We start from the raw sequence: 24,854 nt of genomic DNA on the forward strand, positions 1-24,854 counted from the left end.
ACAGCGATGTTACGCGGTCAAGCATAAACAATGTATTGCGGTGAAGTACACCAAGAATGAAAAGAGGCCACTATTACCGGACACAGTAGGGCTATTTTTTAATGCTAATAGCATCGTTTGCCCACTTTAGCCATTTTGAGCCTGCCCTGCCCTGATCGTCATGTCGACAAGCCATCATGGTCATACAGGTTTCGTGACACAGTCATCATCACGCTATTGTAATCGCACACTCGTCGTCATCCCTTTGTGCTCATGCCGTTGTCTTGCCATCGTCATCACTGCGATGTCATACAGTGGTCATCATACCATTGTTCCCATGCTATCGTCTTCACGCTGTTGATCTTCATCCCATTGCATGCTGTCGTCGTCATACCACCTTTGTAGATCCACCAATTTCATTCCATCATGATTATGTCATTGACACAAAGATGCTATCATGCATCTGTTCTCATGCCATCATCACCATGCCATCTTGGTCATGCAAACATCGTCTTTCATGCTTTTTCATCTGGTTGTCATCATGTTGTCATTGTCACAACATTGTCGCTAACTCATTGTGCTCATGTCATCGTTTTCACGTCGTAGGCAGATAGTGGTCATAATTTCAGAATCGACATGTCGTTGTCATGATGCCTTAGTCGTCATATGCCTTTGTCATTCCATCTATATAATTCTTTTTTCCTCATTAAATCGTCACTGCATCGGCTTCATATGGTCATCTACACCAGTCATCTATCTCACAGTCATCTACATTTCATGCAGACGAGTGCAGTGCCAAGCAGAGGCTATGACCTTGTGTGCTTCACTTGGCTGACTGGGTTGTAGCCAATCGGAGCAAACTGAACATAGTCCTCTGCATAGGCAGAAGTGCACGCCTTCGCACTTTGCCCGACTTTGAACTTACTGGCACGTATATGCCCCTGCATGAAACTAAAAGCCAATGTACAAGTTTCCTTGCAGCAACAAATCTAGACAAAGTGCATCTGAATACATTGCAAATGCGCAGCACACGAAGACTTCTCTATGCATATAATACAGCGTGCAGTCTGAAACAGCCTGCACCATCCCCAAGTAAGATAACTGTCTTCTTGGAGGATTACCTCACCTTGCTCTGTGACCGTCTGTGACACATAGTCAGGCCAGCACTTTGCTGCCCGTGCATGCAGCGAGCCTTCACTATTGTCGCCATATCAGCAGTGAAAATCACAAACAAAATGGTGCCACACGTTTGCCATGCAAGCTTGTTTATTTGCCATCTGCTACCAACACTCATCGAAATTGCAGTGTAGAAAGTCTAGTGTTCATGCTAAACTACTGCTATAAAAAATAGTTTTGTGTAAGTGGGCACGCACAGCTACACTTCTGTACCAGTTTTAAAAAAATGGCGACTTCCTACACTACCTACACATACACTGGCTACGATACTTGTGTAGCCAGTGTACGTAAAAACAATAGACCTAGTATGTATTCTTTAATTCTACATGCATGCACCTGCCATCTCCTGTCACTGTATGAGCACTGATATGCCTGACATGTGTATAGGCAGGCCTTCAGAGCTGTTTCAGACAAGCCCATGGCAATTTGAGCCTCTGGGAGCAGTAAAAAGCATGTTTTAATTTTTTTTGGACTACCCGATTTTTCAGGTGCTCTCGCTGCACCTAGGGAGTCTGAAAAACCACACAACTGTATACGAAAGACTGGTACAAATGCATGAACTGAAATATGTTGGCCGATATGACGACACTTAAAAGTAATACACCTTCAGCATACTTTTTATGGGACTGCAGCAATGAAATATATTGGTCAATGGACATTTACCAGCTTGCCCAGTTTTCTATTTTAATGTATCAAACTGTAGTATTAGAATACTTCACACGCACATACTGTTCGCGAGTCGCATGCGTTAGCATCACAGGGACTAGGCTTCAGTGACATTACGCCTAGAAACACTTTAAGCGAGCAAGTTAACTGGCAAGGATTCACTGCCCCGTCAACAAATTCGTTTTGCTGCACTGATCTATGCATGTCACAGCAAGTCACAGAAAAGCGAAACGAGTGCAATAAGTAGCCATTCCGAAACATGAAGCCAGGCCTTCCTACAACTCAAGATCATGCTACAGCCAAACTTTTTCAATGTGTTTTTGTGAGACCACAGAAAAAAACACTGGGGTTATGAGAGACGCTATAGTGGCGGGCTGTTGTGCCGGGCTATAGTGCCTGCCATGGGCTGCAAGAACACTGTAGCGATGGTTCTTTACCATGCAACTTGATTTGCACAAACGTTTTCTTTCTGACCTACATCGCAAGTGCAGCCACAACTGCCAGGAACAAAACCAGTGGTCTTGTGCAGAAACGATGTTATAGACGGGAGAATGCATTATGTGAATATGCTGAAATAACTGCCAGCACCACAGGAGCCAAACTTCAGCAATCTTATAGCTGACAAAACACATTGTCAGAGCTCTACTGTAACGTGGCTTGGGTACACACCAGTTGCGATCCCCACTGGCTCGTGCAGCATTGCTCTCCTGGAGATGCTTGGCAACGGCTTCACTTAGACCACGAGCACTCTCCTCTTCGTATTCTTGAAATAACGCCTGCGTAGACGTGTCAGCCAGATTTAAGGGCAGGTAGATCCACACATGAGGAAAACAAACCAACACTTTTGCAAAAGCTTACGCTTCAAAGTTCGTTCACAACTTGCACAATATTGGACTGTTGTTGAAAATAAGGCAGGTTATTGACCATTGTCTCACCGAAAGCAGATCTTGGGCCGATATTCGAACAGAATATGAGAACGTGTCATCATCTTCGTCTTCCACAAATCGGTCTGGACTGCTAGTCCAAGTTCTAACCTGTAAAGAGAGAAAGAAATATCGTTATAGAGAGTTGCACATCTAGGAATGAAAATCAGTGCATTTCATTACAGCAATAGGGACCACACAACAATTTCTTATGTGTAATTCTGCCCTGCAACTTTAGTGCACGCTTGTGAGAAAGAGGCAGCAGGGCCAGCACCAAATGAACAAAAGTTCCTCACTTGCACAGATACAGCAAAGCTTTCGCAAAAACATTTAGTGGAGCACAACTACAACATCACTGGGATGTCGCAAGTAAAAACCAAAATGGCGTCACAACCTGTCTTACACTTATCCAGTGTTCTTCTGGCTTGCCAAACCTCTACTGCTGGTAAAAGTAGCCCATTGGTATTTACGTGCACTCTACCAATCTAGTCTAAGCTAACAGCACTTTACTTCGTCTCCCTTGTAGCTCCCTATGCAATCAAAATGGTTAAATTCAATTAAATGCTAAAAACTATAAGCAAATGGACAGATGACAGCGACTCATTACACAGTTTTAGTTTAGCGTAAAAGCAGGACCGAAATGCACATGCGCAGAACGCTAAATGACCCATACCATTTGGCTTACGCATGCTATTTCCCAGATTCAATGTTACCGTCTTCAAGTCATTTACGTAAAACATGGCTGCGGTTCCAGCTTCCAACTTTGAACTGAAATTGCCATTGTTTTTGTAGACGAATTCACTTTGTTCACAGCAAATGACTGTGTAAACGGCTTTCGCTTAGTCTCAGGCTACTTCGATGACAGAGTATTATGGATAACCTTGAAGAGCTTTCCAGATCGCTTCTCGTTTCTAACATGTCCGAGCCAAATGAGAGAAACCTCCGAGGTGTCAGTGCCACCTATAAGTGAAGTTGGGAGATAGGCACGACGACGGCATATGGCCTCCGAGATTGGAAGATTGCAGAGGCTATGGTATACAGCTTGTGCTGCTTCACCACGCCATCGGTGGACATGGAATGTAGAAATACAACAACACGCTCTTGGGTTCCATTGCGCTGCCTGTTGCACTTTCCGGACACACAGACGGATAGAATCAATTAGGTGCATTATGCATGTGAAATTCAGAGCATAATGGAATAGCATCCCGCATGTAAACTACATTATCATGCTATACTACAATTCGCTTTCTGCAAAGTTCGTTTGCAGAACAATAACGCTTTTCCCTTAGCCCAATATTACACTAACATTAAACTAAAACCGTCTAATGTCTCCTGCAAAGTACAGTTACCAAAGAGTCAGAAATCCAGCTTTAGCCGCTCACCTGCTCTTCAGTGATTTGCATGTAGAATACAATGTAGTAGATCAGGTCAGAGAGCCCCTTTTTAACAAGGCCACGAAATCTTGGCGTTTCCACAAGCGCATTTACAAAATCGAATATCATGAAGACTACGTTTTCAAAGCCAAGGATTTCACCTGAAAAAAAGATGAAGATGCCTTTGTAGAATGAAGAATGGCACCTTGGCGTTCTGACAAGAATCAAGCCCCGTGTTACTCTCAAGATTGTACAAAGCAAAATCTAAACACACATATATCGCACTGCGCTGTGATGAATAGTTACATCATTAATATCAGCTAAAAACTATGCATTGATTAAAAACTAAGAACCCACAAGTGAAACAGTATATATATATAATACACTAAGTGGAGTTATTCTGCGTCTGCAAAAGTATCAACACTGGAAAGTTCATCAAAACACCATCTGGCCAGGTGGGAACACACTTATAAAGCTGTATTATCAGACAAACACATTACTATTTCCTAACAAAGAAAAACATGTCAGCCTTGACAACGGACAGCAACTTGTTTTATAATGATCAATTAAAGCTACACCATTATCTATCAAAGTAACATAATGTGAACAAGGCCCTAACATTGAGATGTTAAGATACTAACCATCCGAGTCCACGGGATCGTTGGCTTCATCAGAATCGTTGACAGCTGTTCTCACATATCTGCAGCACACCATCAAGGAAAGCAGCTACTGTGCGCATGCCTTTAAACAGCTACACCAACAGAGACCACCAGCTTGCAACATGCAATAAGTTTCAGAACACTACACCACACTTCATTAGAATTCAGCAAAAGTCAGCATGAACAAATGAAAAGGATACATATGGGCACTTTCTGTAAGCGAATTCCAGACAGGCGTCAAGATGTGTGGAAGCCAGGTCGACATCTGCTTGGGTTCATATTTCACTAAAACTGTCAACGCCTGAAAGACAGCGCAGACGAAAGGATGTAGGCAAATACAGTGGAATCTCAATAAACAGAAATTGCTTAAACGGAACACCATTTTCATGGTTGGTTGGTTTTGTATTCATGCAATGCTCTCTGCAATGTCTCTCAGTAAATGGAACTCCTGATAAACGGAACCAATTTCCCTGGTCCCTTGAGGTTCCATTTAAAGAGTCCACTGTAGATGAAAAGTTTAACAGAACAATGCAACAAACAAGAACTGCAAGAAAAATATATTTCTCGAATGTACACCATTCCTCCGAAAACACCCAAGGAAGCCTTGGCCTTTGTCATCACTTTCTTCTAACAGTGCCATACAGCATCTCACTCGTCCTGCTACAATCGCAAAATGTGGCACATTTTATGATGCAGCACAGCTTTAGACAAAACATAATGCTGCAACATGATTCTCCAGTGCATTGTTCCTCTCTCACCGTTTGTGTAGTCTCAAAATAAGACACAGGTCAAACAGCCAAGGACCACTCTTTTCACTTTTTATAACTCTCCGCTGCGTTATTTACTCCTGCAGTCTCTACTTTTTAGTCACCGTCATCACTAATCATAATGCTTGGTTAACACATTTTGTTGGGCTATCTAGCGAGACATTGCACGCACTAATATACAGCGCAAGCAGACAAGGACAGAAGCAAGAACAAGGTAGGGTGCAGTACAGTATCCCATCTCATTCTCACCTCTGTTCCCATCTGCGTTTGCTTTAAGTACTTACAATTATTCCTTTCTTATTTTTTTTTCTTTCTTTACACACGTTTATGCACAACACATTTATCATAAACTCTGCTGCCCATCTACACCCATAGCATTACTGTCATAGTCAATATCTAGATCCTCGAGGCTTACTATTGGCAAATGCCACCGACCTGTTATAGGCAAACACTGAAATCAGCTTTGCTGAGAGCTCTGCCAACATCAAAATGAATACTGGCACACAAAGCACACCCACACAGAAGATGCATGAGGCAAGCAATACAAACGCACCTTGTTTGTCTAACCACCAACAAGCCTAGTAAGCTCTTTCAAGCTGTTGCCATGACTAGGGCTTGAACAACCTCTTGCCATTGCCTCCGCCTTTCTGTCACTTTCTCAGGGGAAGCATCAAAGTGATCAAACTTTTACCTTCTGGCACCAGCATAAAAATGATCTGGCTAACTCTGAGTGGTCATGCCACGCCACCAGCCAAAAATTACCAGCTTTCTTCCCTTCTCAACGACAGTTTTTAGAGAAAGTTTTGATGCAGCATATATGCTAACAAAGGGACTGAGTGCATTACTCTGAGGAATTCACCCACAGCAATCAGAATGCAAAATGCTTCTTGTAAAGAATGACTAACGCAATAATATGAATGAGCATTTGTTGGACGGTCCCATCTCACATTATCATAGATGACTTTTCCCAATCACGTTAATCAGGCAGCTACAAACAGTATAACTTTGTTCACCTTTAAAATCTCTTTCTTGATACCACAGTCCGATGTGGGGCCATCGGGTATTTTCAGTGCTTCAACAAGGGCCTCGGTAAATTGCGGCAAAATTGGATAAAGAAGCGTCTTGGTCGTGTTCTGATAAGAAAAAGAGAAAAAATTGCTGAAGTGCAATAGTACACAAAACAAAATGCTATCAAGAGGAACAAAACAGCTCAAGCACCTTGTCCATATGGCCCATGGTAGCAATGATCTGGGCACAGGTAGAGAAGATTTCCACGGCTCTTCCACGTGTTCGGATGCCATATTTCTATGCAAAGGGAACAAGTTATTTGTAAAAGAATGCCACCAGAGAGAAAGAAACAGTGTTCTGCTTCTCTTAAAAATGCTTGGGTTTGCTCCTCGATACCTCAGGCTGGGTGAAGATCTTGTACATTTCGGGAAGCACAACAGGGGCCACCTGGAACATTTGGTTATCTGTGATGTCTCGGGAGAACTCTGTAAGGCAATGATGCAGCAAGAATGAATGAGGCGTTATAAAAATTAGAGAAAGTACAAATACTACCAAGTGCTTATTCAAGGATAATGCAATGATTCTATTCCAATTCTATTCCTTTTCGAGCTTCACCGTCAGTCTGAATGGCGCCCGTCACCAGGATCAGCTAGTTGTGAGTGGTGGATGACAGGAAAGCAATAGAATCAACCAAACTGAAATGTCACGTTATAGGGGCCCTGGTCAATTTTTCCTATGTGACAAAAAATGATGACCTAAAACACAGTAGATGTGGCATATTAATAAGGCTTTACAGTTTGTCGCAAAACACAGGTCCACTATTAAACTGAGAACTTCATTGGTATCAGTACAACAATATGTCACTACTTCATCAGTTCAGAGAAAAAAAAAAGTACTTGATTATATTCAGCAGATATTTTATTGATAAAAAGAATATTTTCCAGACCTTTATATAGGCACTCGTACTAAGCTACAATCAGTACCAGCATACTAAATTGGTGTTCAATTTAATAAGGTTATATCTCTAATAACTGTATATCTTGATTTATATGTACCTAAGTTACTGATAGCTTGCTACTTTCTCGTTATGCAATGCTAGGAGACTCCCAAGCTTGTGCAGCGCTGCATTTTCTTGCCCAAATTTTAAGCATTAAATTTTGTGAAAAAGTTTATGGTATTTAATATTTGGCTTTTCTTTTTATTTATTTGACTAGAATAAAGATTGGCTGTGCATATTTGCTTGCCCCTAATACATATACAAACATTATAATGCAAGCTTGCGCTCTCTGGATATTCAAGAACATACTCGCTTAAGTTTAGGGCTCTTGCTACAGTAAAGTTTTGCAAGTCACCTCCCAAATTTAAAACATAGAAAGATTTGCAACTTTTTTTTGGTTTGACTAAAAAAAACCTCATTGCATATTTGCAGTCAGCATGCAAGATTGAATATTTCTTGGAAATTCCATGCGTTTAGAGTCAACAATAAAACCCTATTTCCCGGAATCCGTGTCCCTCCTTAACACCAAACATGCCAGTCCACAGCCATGAGCAGGGAAGCATTTACGACTATGTTCCCATCTGCAAACCACTCTGTCACATTTGAGTCCAATAATATTGTTATGGTACAGCAAACTGAAGAAAAGACAACAAGATGCCACACAACCCTTAGTGCAAGCTGATTTGGACCTTGATTTCTGCTGGGCCTGCTGATTTAAATGACTGTAAATAGTTCGTTTCATCTGTGTTCCTTCACACACAACAATGCGTGATAACTGCAACCACATCAAGATCTCCAGCTGCATCAAAACTTGGAGGTATGAAGAAAACTTCAATAACGATGGAGCAATCAGAGCATTGCACATAAACAGCTATCTGAACACATGCACATGTCAAATTCTTAAACAGTGGCAACATACCTGTAAGAACTCGCATTGCGCCATGAACGGTATTCGAGTCGCCACTCATGAGCGCCTGCATGAGTATCTCAAAAAGTTGGGGCCATGCTTCGGGCCAGTCCCAGTGAGCGATGGCCGAGATGGCATAGGCCACACTTGAGCGAAGCTTGCTCAGAGACTCCTTCAGACCCAGGGGGAGAAGGTTCCGTATAGTTGCTTTGGCCTGACACAGAAGTGCAAATAACCAAGTTGAGGATAACGGCAAACTGGGCGAGTTCGTATTGGTTCAATTTGGAAAAGGTGCGCAGAAGGTGGGACAATTTGTAAATGCAATGCAAGCCTTAAACAAGATAAAGAAGGAAGACATGCATCAACTATGACTGAGCATTTACTGAAATGCAGAAGATAATAGTACAGTAATATATCAACTGTAAGCATAAGCATCACAATGCTGTTACTGTTGCACCCCCTTCCATTTTCCAGTAAACGTCCAGTTGTAGTCAGTGCATGTGTCCCTTGTTCTATGCACCTTTTCCGAACTGCTTGGGCAGCAATACAGGAATTAATTCCACAGAAATACACAAGGTGAAGGAACTCCCTACACCTTGAAGATTTCTGCAGAGCTAATTTGCTTATCCAATAGCTCCACATCTCGAGTTCTCGGTTAATTCAGCCTTGTGTTGCTCTCTACCAGCCTCCTAGTTAGCTAAGAAGGATGAGTGGCTAGCCCAAAAAAAAGCACTGGTTCTGGGCTCAATCCCCAAACCAGGATGAATTTATTGTCAAGTGCAAAGCCTTCTTTCTGAGAAACCTTCTTGAAGTTCTTTAGTGCTTCACACATGTGGATGACCATTTTCCCTTTTTAATTGATACCAATTGGTTTGGAGTAAAGAACTTGATCAAACATGTCACTTTTAACTAATCAAAGGGTATAAGATATCCTACGCATTTCCATTTCATTCCAATGAGACAGTAGCTGCCCTCATCTTTGTTATATTATATGCGCTACGCCATGGGACCGTTTCTCTATGAGTTGCCAATATACAGAATGTTGCCTAAATACGAGTGTTGGGTAATACAGGATACTGGTGCTTGTTCACACTAAAATTTTGCAATTAGGTAGCATTTCAGAGTAGAGGCATTTTAACGCCACATTTGAATGCATTACTTGCCTGATTAGGAAATGAACTTGAAATAGTCTTGAAACAATACCTTACTAGCCCAAACATATTTGCAGTATGTCTTTCATATCTCTTTAGGGACATGAGTGACCATAAAAACAACACGACGTATCTAGAGTGACAAAATAGCATAGCAAACAGCCTGTATATGGTTGTTTGAGTATGTGCCTTTTTATTTCTGTGTCTAGTTTACGTTTCTTAGGTCGTCCTAATGGGATGCCAACATAACCAAACTGCTACTCTGGTGAGCCTGTTTGTCAACAGTAGTCCAGAAACTCGGGTGACTGATATTGTTAACAGGTAAGTGAACATATACCCAGTATTGGCCATTTAACATAGTGCTTCTCTTATGTGCACACACTCTCAAAGTTTGCTGTTTCTTTGATTCTGGTCGAAGTCACAGTGATTAAACATGCATGCAACTTGAAGCTAAACTATGCAGTTTTAATTTAAGTATATTTTAAATAAACCTGTTTTGTGTTGTACTCTTGATCGGTGTCTACTTACGCTTTCCATTAGCACGTAGTGTCCAAAGTACCACGTCATTTTTTTTTTTTTTTTTTTCTGAGAAGCAAGTGGAATGATGTGACCAAAGTTGCTAATTTCAGTGGATAACTATCTTGCAGATTCTGTGACCATGACACTACGTCGCAGTTATTAAGCTACAAATAGCAGTGTTCGTGTAACAAGCACCCGAATTAAATTGACAAAAGTGCGAACCGGTCACTACATACGCAATGCACACAACGTAAACAGCTGACAAAAGTAAATCACCTCGTCCGTCGCTTCTGGTTGGCGGAATTTCTCCGAATTGCGGGACCAATGCGTGTCGACATATTGCTTTAGGAGGACCGAAGCCAGCTGACGGATGGCAAATGGGCACTGCGAGTCCACCGTCAGCTCTGCTAAGTGGACGCAAAAATCTGGAAGAGAGGAGGGGATGATATGCGCAGATACGGGAGCTTAGCGGGCACAGCCCCGATGACAGGTCCAAGAGACTGTCCGAAAACAAGCAAACCCCTTGGATGTATACAAAACAGAAACCAAGGAAAAACGGAATCATAGGCTGAAGCCGTGCCGACGTTCAGTTAAGCGCAAGCGGAACGACAGACATTGCGACAGCTGACGGCTGAAGCCGGTATTCCTTCGAGGCATGCCGTCTACAGACAGCGATTCCTCCACATGGTCGGAGCTGTGGCCGATTCAATGACGAATCTCAGAAACACATCGGGCGTCTTTCACTTACCGTCCGTGACTTCCAGAATTTTAAGCTGCTCTTCGGCATTTGTCCTGATTTCTTGTGAGGGCGAAAGAATGGCATTTAAAGCTTCGCACAGCGCTTCTTTCAAGCTGCGACTAACGTCACCGCTGGTCGCCATTTTCGCCACTGCTCAAATCTGGCGGGAAAAAAAGTGCCCTTTAAAACGGGCTAGCTAAAACGTAAAATGAGAACCATATTACGTTAAATATATTTTTTAAACTATCTATGCATCGTTTGGTGGATGCTGGAGATTGGTAGGCCAGTATGCTGTAGTATTAGAATCTACCAATTGCATTTCGCCACAGTGTTTACGCGTCCCAGTTGATCGCTGTGACATGGCGCTCCGTGTTTACTAGGCTCTTTGAAGTTTGCCGGTAATCTGAGTTCATCGGCTGATTTTCATCAAAAATGTGGCGTTTAACGCTCACCGCCTTGACCATATGTGTTTTGTTCGTTGGTGTGCTAGGGAATGATGTCGTTTCATCGTCATTGGTAAATACGAACGTTGATAGGAATGTGGACTTGCAGTCGCAACTTGTTAAAATTAGCACCAAAATTACGGCTGAAAATAAGGGTTCATCACCAGTCAAGTACTATCACATTGCGCTGACTGGCGAAGAAAAGCACCACTTGGCCTTTGTTGGCGCAGGCGTGAGTATACCGTTTGAACTTACTTTCGGTACTTGTTTCACTTTGCCGGCTCAAGCCCCGTCCACGTCAGAGTTTTTGAACCTTCGAGAGGCTGCAAACTACTGCCCGTAGATGTTGGAAACACCCACTGTTTGGCTTTTCTGCTTTTGTTGTTTCACTGGAGGTCCCGGCATTTTACGCAAATGCTGCATGTCTAAACGATTGTATACGTGAACACAGCTAGCGGTTACGTTTCTACGTGGAACGCCTGCGCTGCTGCCGGTATCAGTTGAACGAAACATTTTGACCGAAAGGACCTCTCTTTTCCCGACTCCTTTTCAGATCGCCACTGACAAAGACAGTGATCTAACGATCTCGGAAGTTTCTGTGCCTGCCCAAAAGTAAGTTGTGCGATTAAAACCATGTTTTTTTCCCCTCCCAAACACCGATCGTTTTCTGCCAATTCAGCTGTTCTTAACATGAGTTGGCATCTGTCTGCATAGCGGTATTGTAAAAGCTTATATGCGAAAGCCGGCGACATATACAGCGCCGTCTTGCTATGAGAAGATTATTTTTTTATTATGTGTGCATGTGTCTGTGTGTGCGCTCCCAGGATTTGCACGTCTATTTGGCTGCAAAGCTGCAGCTTATGACCTTTACGACTAGCGAGACGTAGACGATTTTTGACTGGTTGAGCTTGCTGTATTGTGCATGACACAGAACATAGTGCAGAAAATTTCACCCGTCAAGAGCCTGAATATTTCACACTCCTTGTGGTCGCAGGGGATTCCATCACTACCGCATCGAGCTGCCGGCTCCCTTAGCACCCGGCAAGTCAGTGAAGCTGGTGGTCGAAACTACTTTCAGTCACCTGGTCACTCCCCACCCAACGCACATCACCCAGGCCGAACGTCAGCTTGCACTCTATCAGGGAAACCATTACTTCCTGAGCCCCTATGTCACAGAGACGCAAGTGACTCGAGTGAGCCTGCCTACCCCAAAGCTCGAGTCGTTCTCAAAGCTCAAGCCAGTGACGCACTCCGATAATCTGGTCACCTATGGGCCCTATGAGCAAGTCAAGCCTTACACTGAAGTAAGCATTAAGTCCGTTCTTTGCATGTACAGTGATATCTAAGCGTTAAGTCCATCCTTTGCATTCACAGTGATATCACAAAGTTTTTATTGAACACATTGTCTTCCTTAGCGAGTTACCTCCTCTATTCTGTATCTGCTATTCGGATTTCTAGCCTTTTTCGTGAGCCGATCGGTAGTGCAGTCTAAAAGTGTTGGCCGATCCCGCAGGTAGGGCAGTAAAAAAAATGGAATCCGTTCCCATGGGTATGTGCTGTCTAAAAATATGGGCTGATCCCAAAGAAAGTAAAAAAAAAAAATGGTGCAGTTGACATTTCTCCAACTCCGCTCACACAAGGCACGATACGTGGCACAATAGAGTGTCGTGTGCAGCGACTCCACGACATTTCCAGCTCTAACTCACTCGGGAAGACACTAGACAGTTTTACCGTGTCCAGTAAATGAAAGTGGTCCGAGCATTTTACCGGATGAACGGAGGCACATACATGAGTGGCCTGCACAGTGCAGCCACCTGGTGGTGCAGAGCTCAACCAGACAGAGGTATTACTGCAGTCACTAAGTGTATACTACTTCACTGATGGTGTGAATTTTCAGCAATGGCGTAGTCGTGAACACAGTTGCTTAGCTGCTATACTGCCCGATTAGCAGAATGTTGGACACATTAGACCTCTCTATTCTCTTTGATCGATTTCAACTAGAGGTTGAGTCGCCTTTCAACGTATCTTCCTTGCTTTTACTTAATGTACCTTGTGGCTCCGACATACCACAATAGCCCAAAGAGTTGTCCACTTCCCGAGTGCTGCATACACGTTTTCTTTTCTTGCGAAATATCATTATCATGGACTACACTAAGAATCTGCCCACCCCGCAAAATTTTGGCAGGCCATGTTATCGTAGTGTCAGTTTTTGCGGTAAGGACATGCTTGGGTAGCTGTTAGCATAGGAAAGTTTCCTGTTTTATCATTTTGCTAGTGAATAGTGCTAAGGATTGGTTTTTAACCATACGAGCCTTTACTTTTCTGAATGTTCTGTGATAGATGCAGCACTTGTTCTTGTGTTTACTAACGCAAAATACTACATTCTCGAGTTCCTCTCCCGAGATTTCACATTGTATCTCTGTTTGCTTTCTAGGACAAGTTGACTGTGCATTATGAGAACAACAACCCGTTCCTCACCGTCACAAACCTCGAAAGGGCTATCGAAGTCTCGCACTGGGGTGTCATCTCTGTTGAGGAAGTGATCGACCTGCGTCACACTGGGGCCGTCCTCAAGGGCTCTTTCTCTCGCTATGAGTACCAGCGGGACCAGAATGGTGTTTCCTCAATCAAATCATTCAAGGTACTGGGCCACAGTATTTGGGCATAAATGCTCTCTTTAAATGCTCATTTCACATAATGTCCAGGTTGTGTGAGGAATAGACATTGTTAGACAGTGCCTTTCTTGTGTTTGCACAAATTTCTTTTACTATGATCCCTTGAAAGTGGCTGTTGCTTTCTTCAGGAACTTTAACATCATTGGAAATGACAGCTGTTTCTTAACCTCAAATGTGGGCTTCACCTTTTCGGTGTCAGTCTTTCCTTTTTTTCTTCTTCAGAAAAGATGCACTCCTACGTTTTTTTTTTTCCTAGAATATTATAAAACGAACACAAACAATTTAATTTCTGTTTATGCAGAAATGAAAAAAGAAAGTGGCAGGGATGGTGTGGACAAATGCTGTTTGTTGTGACCTCGCATTCCCATCTGACAAAAGAAAACATGCAGCAGACTAATAAAATGCGGAAATGGTTAATGGAATGGTGATGCAATAAAGTTTAGGTGTACCGAATATAAAATGTAGTGGCTGCCAATGCAATTGTTGTGGAAGGTATTGGCAGTGTAATTCCAACATGGGTGCAGCATTTTCCGAGGAAAGAAACATTAACAAGAGGGGGGAACTTTTTGTGCAGACTGTCCTGCCAGCTTCGGCCATGGACGTCTACTACAGGGATGAAATTGGAAACATTTCGACGAGTCACATGAGAGTCCTGCATGACTCTGTGGAGTTGGATGTGCGTCCGAGATTCCCACTGTTCGGCGGCTGGAAGACTCACTACATTCTTGGCTACTACGTCCCCACTTACGAGTACCTTTACAATGCAGGTAATGTTGATTTGGCACTCTTAAGGCTGTGTCCTCGGTTAGTTTTAACAAGTTCCTCACAAGCCCATTTCATTCCCCTAGGTGACCAGTACGTCTTGCAGATGCGGTTTGTGGACCACATCTTTGATGACAGCGTTGTAGACAAGGCAAATGTCAAGATCATTCTTCCAGAGGGTGCCACGTAAGCAAGAAGCCCATCGTTATCTGGTTATGCAATTTAAGATGGCCGAGTGCCTTTGGAGGCTAAAATAGTGCGACAGCTACATTCTCGTGGTTGTGATTTGGATTGTAGGAACATGTTGAGTCTACATAGCTGACTGCAAAAACATGACTAAGATGCTGCGCGAGAAGCCACATGTTTGATTCTCGGCCACAGCAGCCGTATTCTAGTGGGTGCGAAATGCAAAGATGCTGGTGTACTTAGATTTAGGCGCACATCGAAGAACCCCAGATTGTCTAAATTATTCTGTCGCCCCTCACTCGGCATCTTTCGTAATGCGCAAGTTGGCTTGGGACGTTAGAAACCCATGATTTCAACTTCTTAAATATAGTCTGTATAGAGCTTCTTACGCCCATCCTGCACTCTCTGTTCACCCAGGGACATCAAGCTTCGTGTGCCGTACCAGGTGAAGCGCCTGAATGACCAACGTCACTACACATACTTGGACACCATCGGGCGTCCGGTGATCGTCCTTGAAAAGACCAACCTCGTTGAGCAGCACATCCAGGACTTCCAGGTAATGAAACCCGTGTTGGCTGCAAGCATTCGGTGTCTGCACGTCGCTGTGACAAACCTTTTTCAACCTCGAAAGCTATGTGATGTGCCTTCTCATCTCTCTTTCGCTCCCCCTCATTCTTGCAGGTTCACTACAAGTTCAAGAAGCTGCTCATGCTCCAGGAGCCCCTTCTTGTGGTTGTAGTTCTCTACTTGCTGTTCCTCCTAGTGGTCATCTATGTCAGGCTGGATTTCACCATCAGCAAGGTTTGTGCCTGGCAACAGCGTTGCATGATATGTCGCCACTCAAGCTTGCACAGCAAAATGCAAAAGAAAACACTAAGGCACTGCCTCAGTGGCTTTTAACTTGACAGCATAGACTGAAGTACTGTTCATACAAGGCGCATCACTGTAGGGAGTAACCCAATTGAAGGCACAGCTGTTCATTGGTGTTTGCGGCTCTTCAATGTGGCAGTCGCACTAATATTGCCCCCCCCCCCCCCATTTCCTCTGCTCATAAGACTTTCATATAAGTAAACATAATCTGCCATATAGTTAACATGAAGTGATCCACAAATCTCCTAGCACTGCCGATGCATTAGCTCTGGTGTTTATTTATTAATAAAGTTATTTACCTGTTCATTTTCACATTTGTTAAACAGTAATGTGGAATATGGTGTCACTTCAGCTTAACAGGTGTGGCGGTTCACTTTCATTCGGCAAGATGGAGCCTGCATGTTAAACAATACACGGATTGTTTGGGTTTACAACGTGGCTCTTTTGTCACTTGCGTTAACCATTCATTTGAGACAAATAAAGCATAAAATTACCAATAACGTGGTATTTGCCCACTAATCTTTTCTGTTTCCCAATTTTAAATTGTTAAGGCTTGAGAGCGACAAGGAACAAAGCTTTTACATCCTCTAAAAATTGTGGTTGGTGCAGGACCCGGTTCACGAGAGCAAGCTGCAAGTGAGCGGCCTGCTGGAAAAGGCAGCTGCTACTCAGGATCGTCGAGCTGACTTGTATGCTCAGCATGACGCAGCTTTGGCTAAGTACAAGGCAAGCAAGGATGCCTCTGGGTTCCAGGCATCGCTGAAGAAGATAAATGCTGAGCACAAGACCCTGACACAGACCCTGGCTGATTGCCTCACCAGGCTGAAGCAGGAGAGCATTGAGGCTGCTGAACCGGTACGTTGATGAACTATTGTTGTACGGCAAGATGGAATACTAGGCAAGTTGGTATGTACTTATAATTTCGGAGCGTAGGACACACTGGCACAAAAGAAAAAGGCTATTGTACAGTACAGTGCAACGATCAGCTTTTGCTTTGGTGCATTACAAAATGGCCGTCATTTGCTTGCATATTTTGTACAGTAGCATCACTCTTTCATACAGCTTTTTTGAGCAGGTGCAACGAGGCTGGTGCGGGCTTAGATTTCCGCCGTTCAGTTTCTTAAGAACAAGAGTAAGGCGTTTTGTTATACGGCCCAGTGGTTCCATGCAGCAGGGCCAAGCTTGCGAGGCCTGAAAATGTAAGTGCTTGTGCGAGCCACAAAGCGCAGGTACTGTTACCCGTGCTTGACCTCCCGATTGGTCGAAAAGCTAGTAGCTTCCACAGTGTTGCACAGAACTAGTGAGACAGAGTATAGACAGCTGCCGGACCGAGGGGCCTTGCAGCACCTTTTTCTTGAAAACTGAGAGACACACTGAAGTCAGTGCAATGCCTTTCAATGCTGGATGAAAGTTTGTTAGTTTGGACTGGATAGAACAAGCTTAGATTAATGCACATTGAATCTTATTTTTTGTCCATGCATGACAGGTAAGCGAGCTGCAGCGTCTGGACAAGCTGCTCCGGGAACAGTTCCAGCAACACGTAGCCCAGCTGGAGAAGTTCATGGGTGGCAAGATGAGCAAGCAGCAGTACCTGGACATCGAGGCCAGCATTCAGAAGAAGAAAGAAGACCTGGCCGAGAAGATGCACACCATCACCGCCTCACTCTAGTCGCCCTCCCCCCTTCCTCGCCCTGCCTATAGCAGTTTCATCACTCCCCTGCTGCCTAATGTGTCAGCCAGACAACCCTGCCATCCACATTATGCCTCAATATAATCGTTGTTTAAGCCGTACCAGTAGTTTAATGTAATGAGTTAGGGCAAGCAGCTAGCATCTCAGCTTAGGAGATTACAAGCCCCTATTGCAGTAAAAGTTCCGCAGGATACCTAACTACAGGGTTGAATAAATGAGAGAGAGTGGTTTTGTAACACCAGGTCATGTTGCATTACATCTCTTGCTTGTGTAGCAAAGGTATGAAATGTCGTCTTAGATTTAGCTAAAGCACGGTAGAGGTTTTTCTCTGTATATAACAGTGCATTTAAACAGGCAACTGGATAGATGAAATTTGACATGTCTGCATGCTTGTGTGTGAACCAGTACTGGAAAACATTAAAGGCAGAGTTGTTTTGGCTGACGCTTCAGGCACATTTCAAGTTCAGTGCCCAATCCGTGCAAACTAAGGGAGCTGATGACTGCCCGGTGTGTTACAAAACTTGTTTGTGTATGGGTGTGTGCCTTTGTGCAACATGTTGGTTTTTTTTGGGTAAGCTTAGATGGCATCGCTCATTATATGTTCTAAGCCATTGTCATTCCAAAGTTGAATAAAAGGTCCTTTTTTTTCTTAGTGTGGAGTTCTCTTAGCAGCAAGGACAGGCAGATTCTGGCTGGGATTCGCTGGAGTCATTTTCTTTTTATGTCCGACATGTTGCAAACTTTGGTCTGTTTATCCTGTCTTCCTTGCCTTATGCAGCGGGTCAGCTAAAGCAACACATAAAAATGAATATGCTTAAGTTACCATTGTACATCATATTTTTGCCAACCTGCTCTGCGTTCATTTGGTGGAGAAGGTTGTTCAACACAGAAGAAAACTTGCATGAAACAACTTTTTCAATCTGTGCAAGCCAGAGTGCCAGAATGTCCGTGTGGAATGTCGTGTCGTTTCACCACCTCTGGGTTTTTTTAAAGTTTCTGGCAAGACAATTGCAAGAATGGCGTATTATAAACTGCCAATATGAAAACTGCGCTGTGGTGTGGCATATGGTAAACCTCTACAGTCATCCGAGGCTTACAGAAGCCTTTTATCAACAGAGGTGGGTCAAGTGCACAGAAGCGGTGCCGTTCACAAAAGCATATGTCGACACTTGAGCTCTTCACAATCGCGGAAGATACAGTTCCCTTACGGTTCACACAGGCATAAAGCGAGACACTGGACAGCGCAGCAAGAATGCTTGGATTTGCCACGGCTGACGGGTTTGGGTGCAAATACTGCAAATGCGCAGTAATATGGAAGATGTAAAGAAGGGTTATCCTGACATCCCATACAAAGAAGCTCGCAAGGACCTTCAGATCACCAAAATAGTGTACAACGAAAGGCTGAGCGACCTAGTTGGGCAATTCATCCACAAAACGAGATATTGCTTGCACTTGGTGAGCGAGCATGCAGGTTCACAACAGTGCAATTGATGCCCACAGCGCAGCAAGAATGCTTGGATTTGCCACGGCTGACGGGTTTGGGTGCAAATACTGCAAATGCGCAGTAATATGGAAGATGTAAAGAAGGGTTATCCTGACATCCCATACAAAGAAGCTCGCAAGGACCTTCAGATCACCAAAATAGTGTACAACGAAAGGCTGAGCGACCTAGTTGGGCAATTCATCCACAAAACGAGATATTGCTTGCACTTGGTGAGCGAGCATGCAGGTTCACAACAGTGCAATTGATGCCCGAGCAAGGCAAAATCAAGGCCATGGATAGCAAAGAGGGAAAAACTTGAGGGAAGCGATTTGCTGGCTTGTGCACAAAATGTTCCTTTTGAAGGGCTTTTACTGTTGAATTCTTGGCACAGGTTTGCTATGTTACTTTAACGAAGGAAAGGTGCAGTTCAGATGGACTGGCAGGAGATAAGGGATGGACATGAACTAGTGCAATGTCTCTACCCATTTGATCATTGTGTTGAACACTGTGCTGCATTATTCCTTCAGGATACCTTCAGCATAATGAAACAATTAGCCCAGCAACAGGTCTTGACGACTGGCTGAAGCATAGCCTAGTGCGTGATCAGCAAATGAGCAAAGCAGCTAATGGCCACTTGAGTCACTCACGCCTTCTGCTTGCTACCATACACCTTGTTCAGAGCATAAATGTGACTGGGAAACGATGCTCGGCTTCAATGGAGCCATATCTACGTTTATAAATTTGAATTTAAATTAATTTGCAGCAAACAACAAAGGCAGTGCTTATATATGTATGGGTATTAAAGGAAGACTGCAAGTCTAGCAGGAATGGCAGATAACGTTTTCAAAATGGCAAAAGCAGATCACTTTGATGCTTTTTGGAGACAACCAAAAGTCCGTATACTTGGAACATGACAAAGCTTTGTTAAGTCTGATGGCAAAGTTGCATCTGCTTTAGAATGACGAAACTATAAGAACGGTGGAAAAGCTACATTTGCTTTCCTGGTGCAATTCTCCATAATGTAACATTTTAGCAACAGATGGTTACTGCTAATTGCGTTAGATTTAATTCCAAAATGGCAGAAGGGCCTGCAACTTTTGCATGAGGGAATTTTAAAAAAGAAATTTTTATTATTGATCCCAAAGACGGCTTGACTCCTTGATTTTTGGCATCAGGAATTTGCTTGTCATTTTGCCGTTTAGGTCTTCTATATCTGGAGGAACTGGCTCCAAAAGTTTGCCGAAATCTGTTGCCAACTTAATTCTGCGACCTCTGGGAGCTATTTTTGCATTTATGAAAAACAAATTGCAAAACGACAGCAGTGATGTCCCGAGTTGATTGCAAAATGAAAAGTAAATGAGTACTTTAATTTTTAGTTGAGACTTGCCAACCTTTCATGTAAAGAGAATGCCAAGGGAGCTTTTACTCTACTGGTCTAACTGTATTTGGCATTTACCTTTTTGCAATGTCATAATGGGCAGAAGAAAGTGGGGGCAAGCAGCCATATTTGTTGTCCCTGCAAAAGTGAAGCATGCAGAATAGTTCTGGTGAAGTAGCACCGCCATAGTGCATAGTAAACTACGGCATTCAAGATTATTTATGCAATTGTTCAAGAGACCCTGTTCATCACAGGCCATTTCACTGGCCGAGTTACGAAGGCCCTTCAGTCTTGTTTTTCGACAAGCAAACCATCTCATCTCATCCCATTATAAACATGCACACACACACCCATTATGAGCTTTCTAAAAGGATAATCAGGCAATCTAAATTGGCTCATTTGCTTGTAATTTCCCCCTTGAAACCAGACAGTACTTTGAGGCTTCTGGAGACTCAGCGCGACAGCGACAAGCAGGGTTCATTCAGTATCGCAGCACACAAGGGAATGTCACTGCTGCATAATGTGCAACTGGGTCAGAGTCAGCTCAATTATTACTGATGGAATATCCTACTTATGACATTTTTTTTTATACAGCCAAACTAACTCGTCAGTTGTCACTAAAAAATAGAAATCTTGAGCTTTTCAGAAGCATAATCAGGTAATCTAGGTTAGGTCATTTGCTAGCAGTGTCCCCTCTGAAACCTGACCATACCTTGCAGTAGAGTAAAACTGGGCAAGTTGGTTGATCTTCATAATAAAAGCAGCGTAATAATAACTGCAACAGAAGACAGAGAAGTACACTGGTATGGTGCCTGTCCTGTGCACTTCTCTGTCTTCTGTTGCTATAATTTTTTCGCTGCTTTTACTATGAATACTTTGTAGCTTCTGAGAATTCACCGTAGTTGCAGTAGTAGGGTCACTTCAGTGTCACAGCTAATGCAGAAGGAAAGGTCACTGCTGCATAACGTGCAACTGGGTCAGATTCAGCCCTGTACTGATGGAACCATCTGTACTCCAGTATAGTGGGCATTGAGATGCAAGAAGAGAATTGAAGGTGTAGGAAGTCAAATAACCTGAGCACTATAGAACACTTGTAAACAATACCTATAAAAAGTCTTCCATGCACTGTTTAGAAAATCTGTTTCATTACTGTAACAATACCCAAGCAGACTCGTCTCATCCTAAATAAGACTTGAACTCACTTTGACAAGCACCCAGTTGGAATCTCTGCAGCTCACTCTGATTAAGGCTCGTGATTGGCATGGAGACCAAGTCAACTCACGAGTTTGCTGACCTAGGAGTGGAATGCCTTTGCTGAGGGCCAATGAAATGTGCCGAAATATCTGACTTGTTAGCCTCAACCATGCACAGAGTGGTGCCAATTTAGTATTGCCTTTCCTTCACAAGCAATGTCTAAAAACACACTTTTACTCTATAGTATAAGTAATATCCCGTCATTGATCATTGTAGATGTTCGGGTAGTCGGGGGCAACCATCAACCTTTCTGCATAGTGAAAAATTGGCCGTCAATTTCCCATTTCAGGCACAAACAATTGCATCATAAATGACTATTCCCACAGCCCATCTGCCCTTACTTAATCAAGAAATTTTGAACACGCACAGTGGTTCACAGGAGTTGGCGATCTATGCAGCCAATAGCCAGAAAGCTTTTTTGAAGCAGCAGTCATAACTTCACCATGCTAACCACACACCACCGTGCAACGATACTACAACTACTGAGGATGCATTTTTGAACAAGGCACCATCTTTGGGAGACCAGCTAGCTCATATCCTGTCATCCACGATCAATCAACGTGTTACGTAAGTTGCCTTAGTGTTCAGTGACTCATCAATGCTCAGTTGCTTCTCTCTTCAGCAGTGAGTGTTTTGACGGCTAACTCCAATTAAACACACTTTAAACCAGCAGTTAAGCCAGCAGGACAGTGCCAGTAAGCACTAACTTGCCTGATTTAACCAGCAGCAAGACGTCAACCTGGTAGTCACCATGACTTGCTGCAATGGCTGCATTTGGATAGAGGTGGAACACAAAGGTTTGCTTGTGTACCATGCTTCTGTTGCGTGTTAAACGTTCCTGGTCATATGATTCCTGTAGGAATCATACAGTCCTGCAGGAAATATCTAACACAGAGAAAAACAAACAAAACTACTATTCTCATAAATTTGCTAGTTACATAAAAAGTATGCAGAATCAATAATTGAAAATGACTGAGAATGTAAATTAGCCTGAACGAATGAAAGAACCAGGGAGTGAACGAAAGAAAGTTTTCCTTGCTGAGCGCCTGACAAAGCTGACACGTGTGACAGTCCCTCCTCCTCCCTTTCAGCCCTCCCGCAGCTCATTTGCTCTAGAACTCGTGTGCGACAGCACACCCCTTACCCCATTGCCCCTCCCCACAACACGGGGGCACAAAGGCAGGCACGCATTCCCTCGGCACATTTCGTATCACAAGTCCAATTATCGACCATCAATGACCGACTGCCGCTAGCTATGGAAAAAGGCAAAAGAGGCAAAAAAAAGCTATTCCCTTAAATATGTCAACTTGCCCCAAGGATATATACGGCTCTCCTTGAGATCAACCCGAGGTTAGGCCTCTGTGCTCTATATCGGGAGCCTGCTGCCGAATGCAAGTAACATGCCATGGGTGCCACAAAAATGGACGTCCTTAAATATTCTGCAGCCACATTTAACACAATTATGATCGTGAATTAGGAAGTCTGAAGAACCACATGCTGCTTACAACACGAATTTTCGGCAGTTCAAGAGAAAATCTTCAACCGATTGCTAAAAATTCCAGCAGGGCTTTTTCTTTATTTGCCCGAGTTTTGTTGTTCAGATGCACGTATATAAAATCACTTTACTAAAAAAAAAAAAACACACAGACCGGGAAAGGTTAAAGATCAGGTGGTCACAATTAATTCGTAGCCATGCACTGAAAGATACCTCATCACCCATTGCACAGCCTTAGGATGTTAAATCTCCACAATTTCATTACTTTTTTTGTTAAACATCACTATTCTTGATGCTATTGCTTGCATAACTCTTTTAACACAGCACAGTTGTGCTGTTTCTCACTTCAAGAAAGTGTTTAGCTTTGATGCCTCTCTCAACTTAGATCACTGCAACTCACAGTGGCCAGAGTTTCTTCCTTCTTTTTTTTTTCTAGCAATATAAAATAAGATTTTTGTGTAATAATGCATGGTGGCAACACTGCTCTGTTCACTACCAGCGCAGCAGTGCAATTGAATGCTCATTTATTCATCGCTTGTCAACTTTAAAGAAAGCTAAGAGGAGAGGGCCCAGGCAATAGGAAAAAGTTTGGCAGCATGTTACACTCCTGTAACACGTGAAGGTGGAGGCCTATTACACACTTCGTAATGCATTAAGTTATAAAATCGGAGGAGTCAGACTTCTAGCAAGACATCACGAGCCGCAGCGTGAAGTGAATGTGTGGCAAGCCGTTGTAAGGGAGCTTCGGCCTCCTCTCTGCATTGCCGTCTCACATCATTGCGTTGCTGCTTTCGCAGTTTGGCTTCTTCAACTCATTTTCGACGCTTGGGTTTCTCGCTTCGCAAGCATCCTCTGCCGTAGTGTACTTCTGAGAGGGGTGGTATGCAATGCTTTACTGATGGTTCAAATGATAGTATTAAGCTTGTTATTTATTGAAACGTATGCCGATCTGTGTTTTGTATCACTGTTCACTCCACTTTGCCGAGTGCTTGTAGCCTCTGCCTTAAAGGACTCCTCACCGGTCTGGCCATTTTGAGCTGACAAGCGCCGTGCATACAATGCGCGCTAACGATCGCGTCTGCTAAGTATTACATCGCTACGCATTGCAGAAAGAGCTGGAATTCCAAAGTGAACATCATTGCGTGCACATACAACGGCAGCACTGCGACATCTACGTGCAAGTGAGCCTACGTACAACGGCAGTGCTGTGATGTCGCTCACAGTGGCACGCAATTTGGAGAATTATTCAAGGCGACATCTGTGATTTATGTAATCTGTTGCTTCAATAGACGAATTAAAAGGTTAAGAGAAATAATAAAGCACACAAACCAAACATCTGCATGTTCTTGTTTTACTTCGCACTTCAGTAAGAGAAATCATGGAGAGACGTACTACTTCCGTTTCATCTGCTTGTTCCCATGTCATGCAATCACATGCACAGACAACAAAACTGTGTCATTTTCTACCATGTTTTGGCACGCGATCATGCTCTGTGATCCACTTGTGTCTGCCTCAGTATTCATGTAGCACTGACTTATACTGCTAGTCAGATGTTCTTGTGCACAGCGCACAAAATCATGCACTGCGCGATACGAGCCAAATGCAACAGCTCGCATGCGACGCCGTCAGCAGAAGAGTACCATGTAGTATAAAAAGTAAGGAAAAAAAAAATGAAAGCGGGGCCGTGACGTATGAGTCACGATTCTCGAGCTCCGGTATAGGAGAACGCAAGGAAGGAATTTCGCTTGCGGAGG

The 24,854-nt window shown here is 43.4% G+C and overlaps 2 protein-coding genes across 2 annotated transcripts in view; one reads left to right on the plus strand and one right to left on the minus strand.

The window, feature by feature from the left end:
* Nucleotides 1-11,043, minus strand: part of Ipo9 (Importin 9) — a 52,934-nt gene extending 41,891 nt beyond the window's left edge. Inside the window, exons 1-11 of the mRNA XM_075696073.1 lie at nucleotides 10,874-11,043; nucleotides 10,402-10,550; nucleotides 8,468-8,669; nucleotides 6,948-7,036; nucleotides 6,762-6,848; nucleotides 6,557-6,676; nucleotides 4,977-5,077; nucleotides 4,759-4,817; nucleotides 4,127-4,278; nucleotides 2,757-2,855; nucleotides 2,491-2,597 (exon numbers count right to left, since the gene is read on the minus strand). Coding sequence (XP_075552188.1) covers nucleotides 2,491-2,597; nucleotides 2,757-2,855; nucleotides 4,127-4,278; nucleotides 4,759-4,817; nucleotides 4,977-5,077; nucleotides 6,557-6,676; nucleotides 6,762-6,848; nucleotides 6,948-7,036; nucleotides 8,468-8,669; nucleotides 10,402-10,550; nucleotides 10,874-11,006 — 1,298 coding nt within the window. The 5' untranslated portion in view covers nucleotides 11,007-11,043. The remainder of the gene's footprint in view (nucleotides 1-2,490; nucleotides 2,598-2,756; nucleotides 2,856-4,126; nucleotides 4,279-4,758; nucleotides 4,818-4,976; nucleotides 5,078-6,556; nucleotides 6,677-6,761; nucleotides 6,849-6,947; nucleotides 7,037-8,467; nucleotides 8,670-10,401; nucleotides 10,551-10,873) is intronic.
* A 150-nt stretch (nucleotides 11,044-11,193) lies between these two features.
* On the plus strand, nucleotides 11,194-18,142 carry LOC142585361 (dolichyl-diphosphooligosaccharide--protein glycosyltransferase subunit 1). Its single transcript, XM_075696074.1, has 10 exons — nucleotides 11,194-11,539; nucleotides 11,861-11,919; nucleotides 12,302-12,611; nucleotides 13,742-13,948; nucleotides 14,557-14,749; nucleotides 14,831-14,930; nucleotides 15,348-15,486; nucleotides 15,612-15,731; nucleotides 16,410-16,655; nucleotides 17,287-18,142. The coding sequence occupies exons 1-10, from the start codon at nucleotides 11,297-11,299 to the stop codon at nucleotides 17,467-17,469; spliced, it is 1,800 nt and encodes a 599-aa protein (XP_075552189.1). The 5' UTR covers nucleotides 11,194-11,296; the 3' UTR covers nucleotides 17,470-18,142.
* Nucleotides 18,143-24,854: the final 6,712 nt, after the last annotated feature.

Source organism: Dermacentor variabilis, chromosome 6, assembly GCF_050947875.1.
Source record: "Dermacentor variabilis isolate Ectoservices chromosome 6, ASM5094787v1, whole genome shotgun sequence".
Lineage (NCBI taxonomy): Eukaryota > Metazoa > Arthropoda > Arachnida > Ixodida > Ixodidae > Dermacentor > Dermacentor variabilis.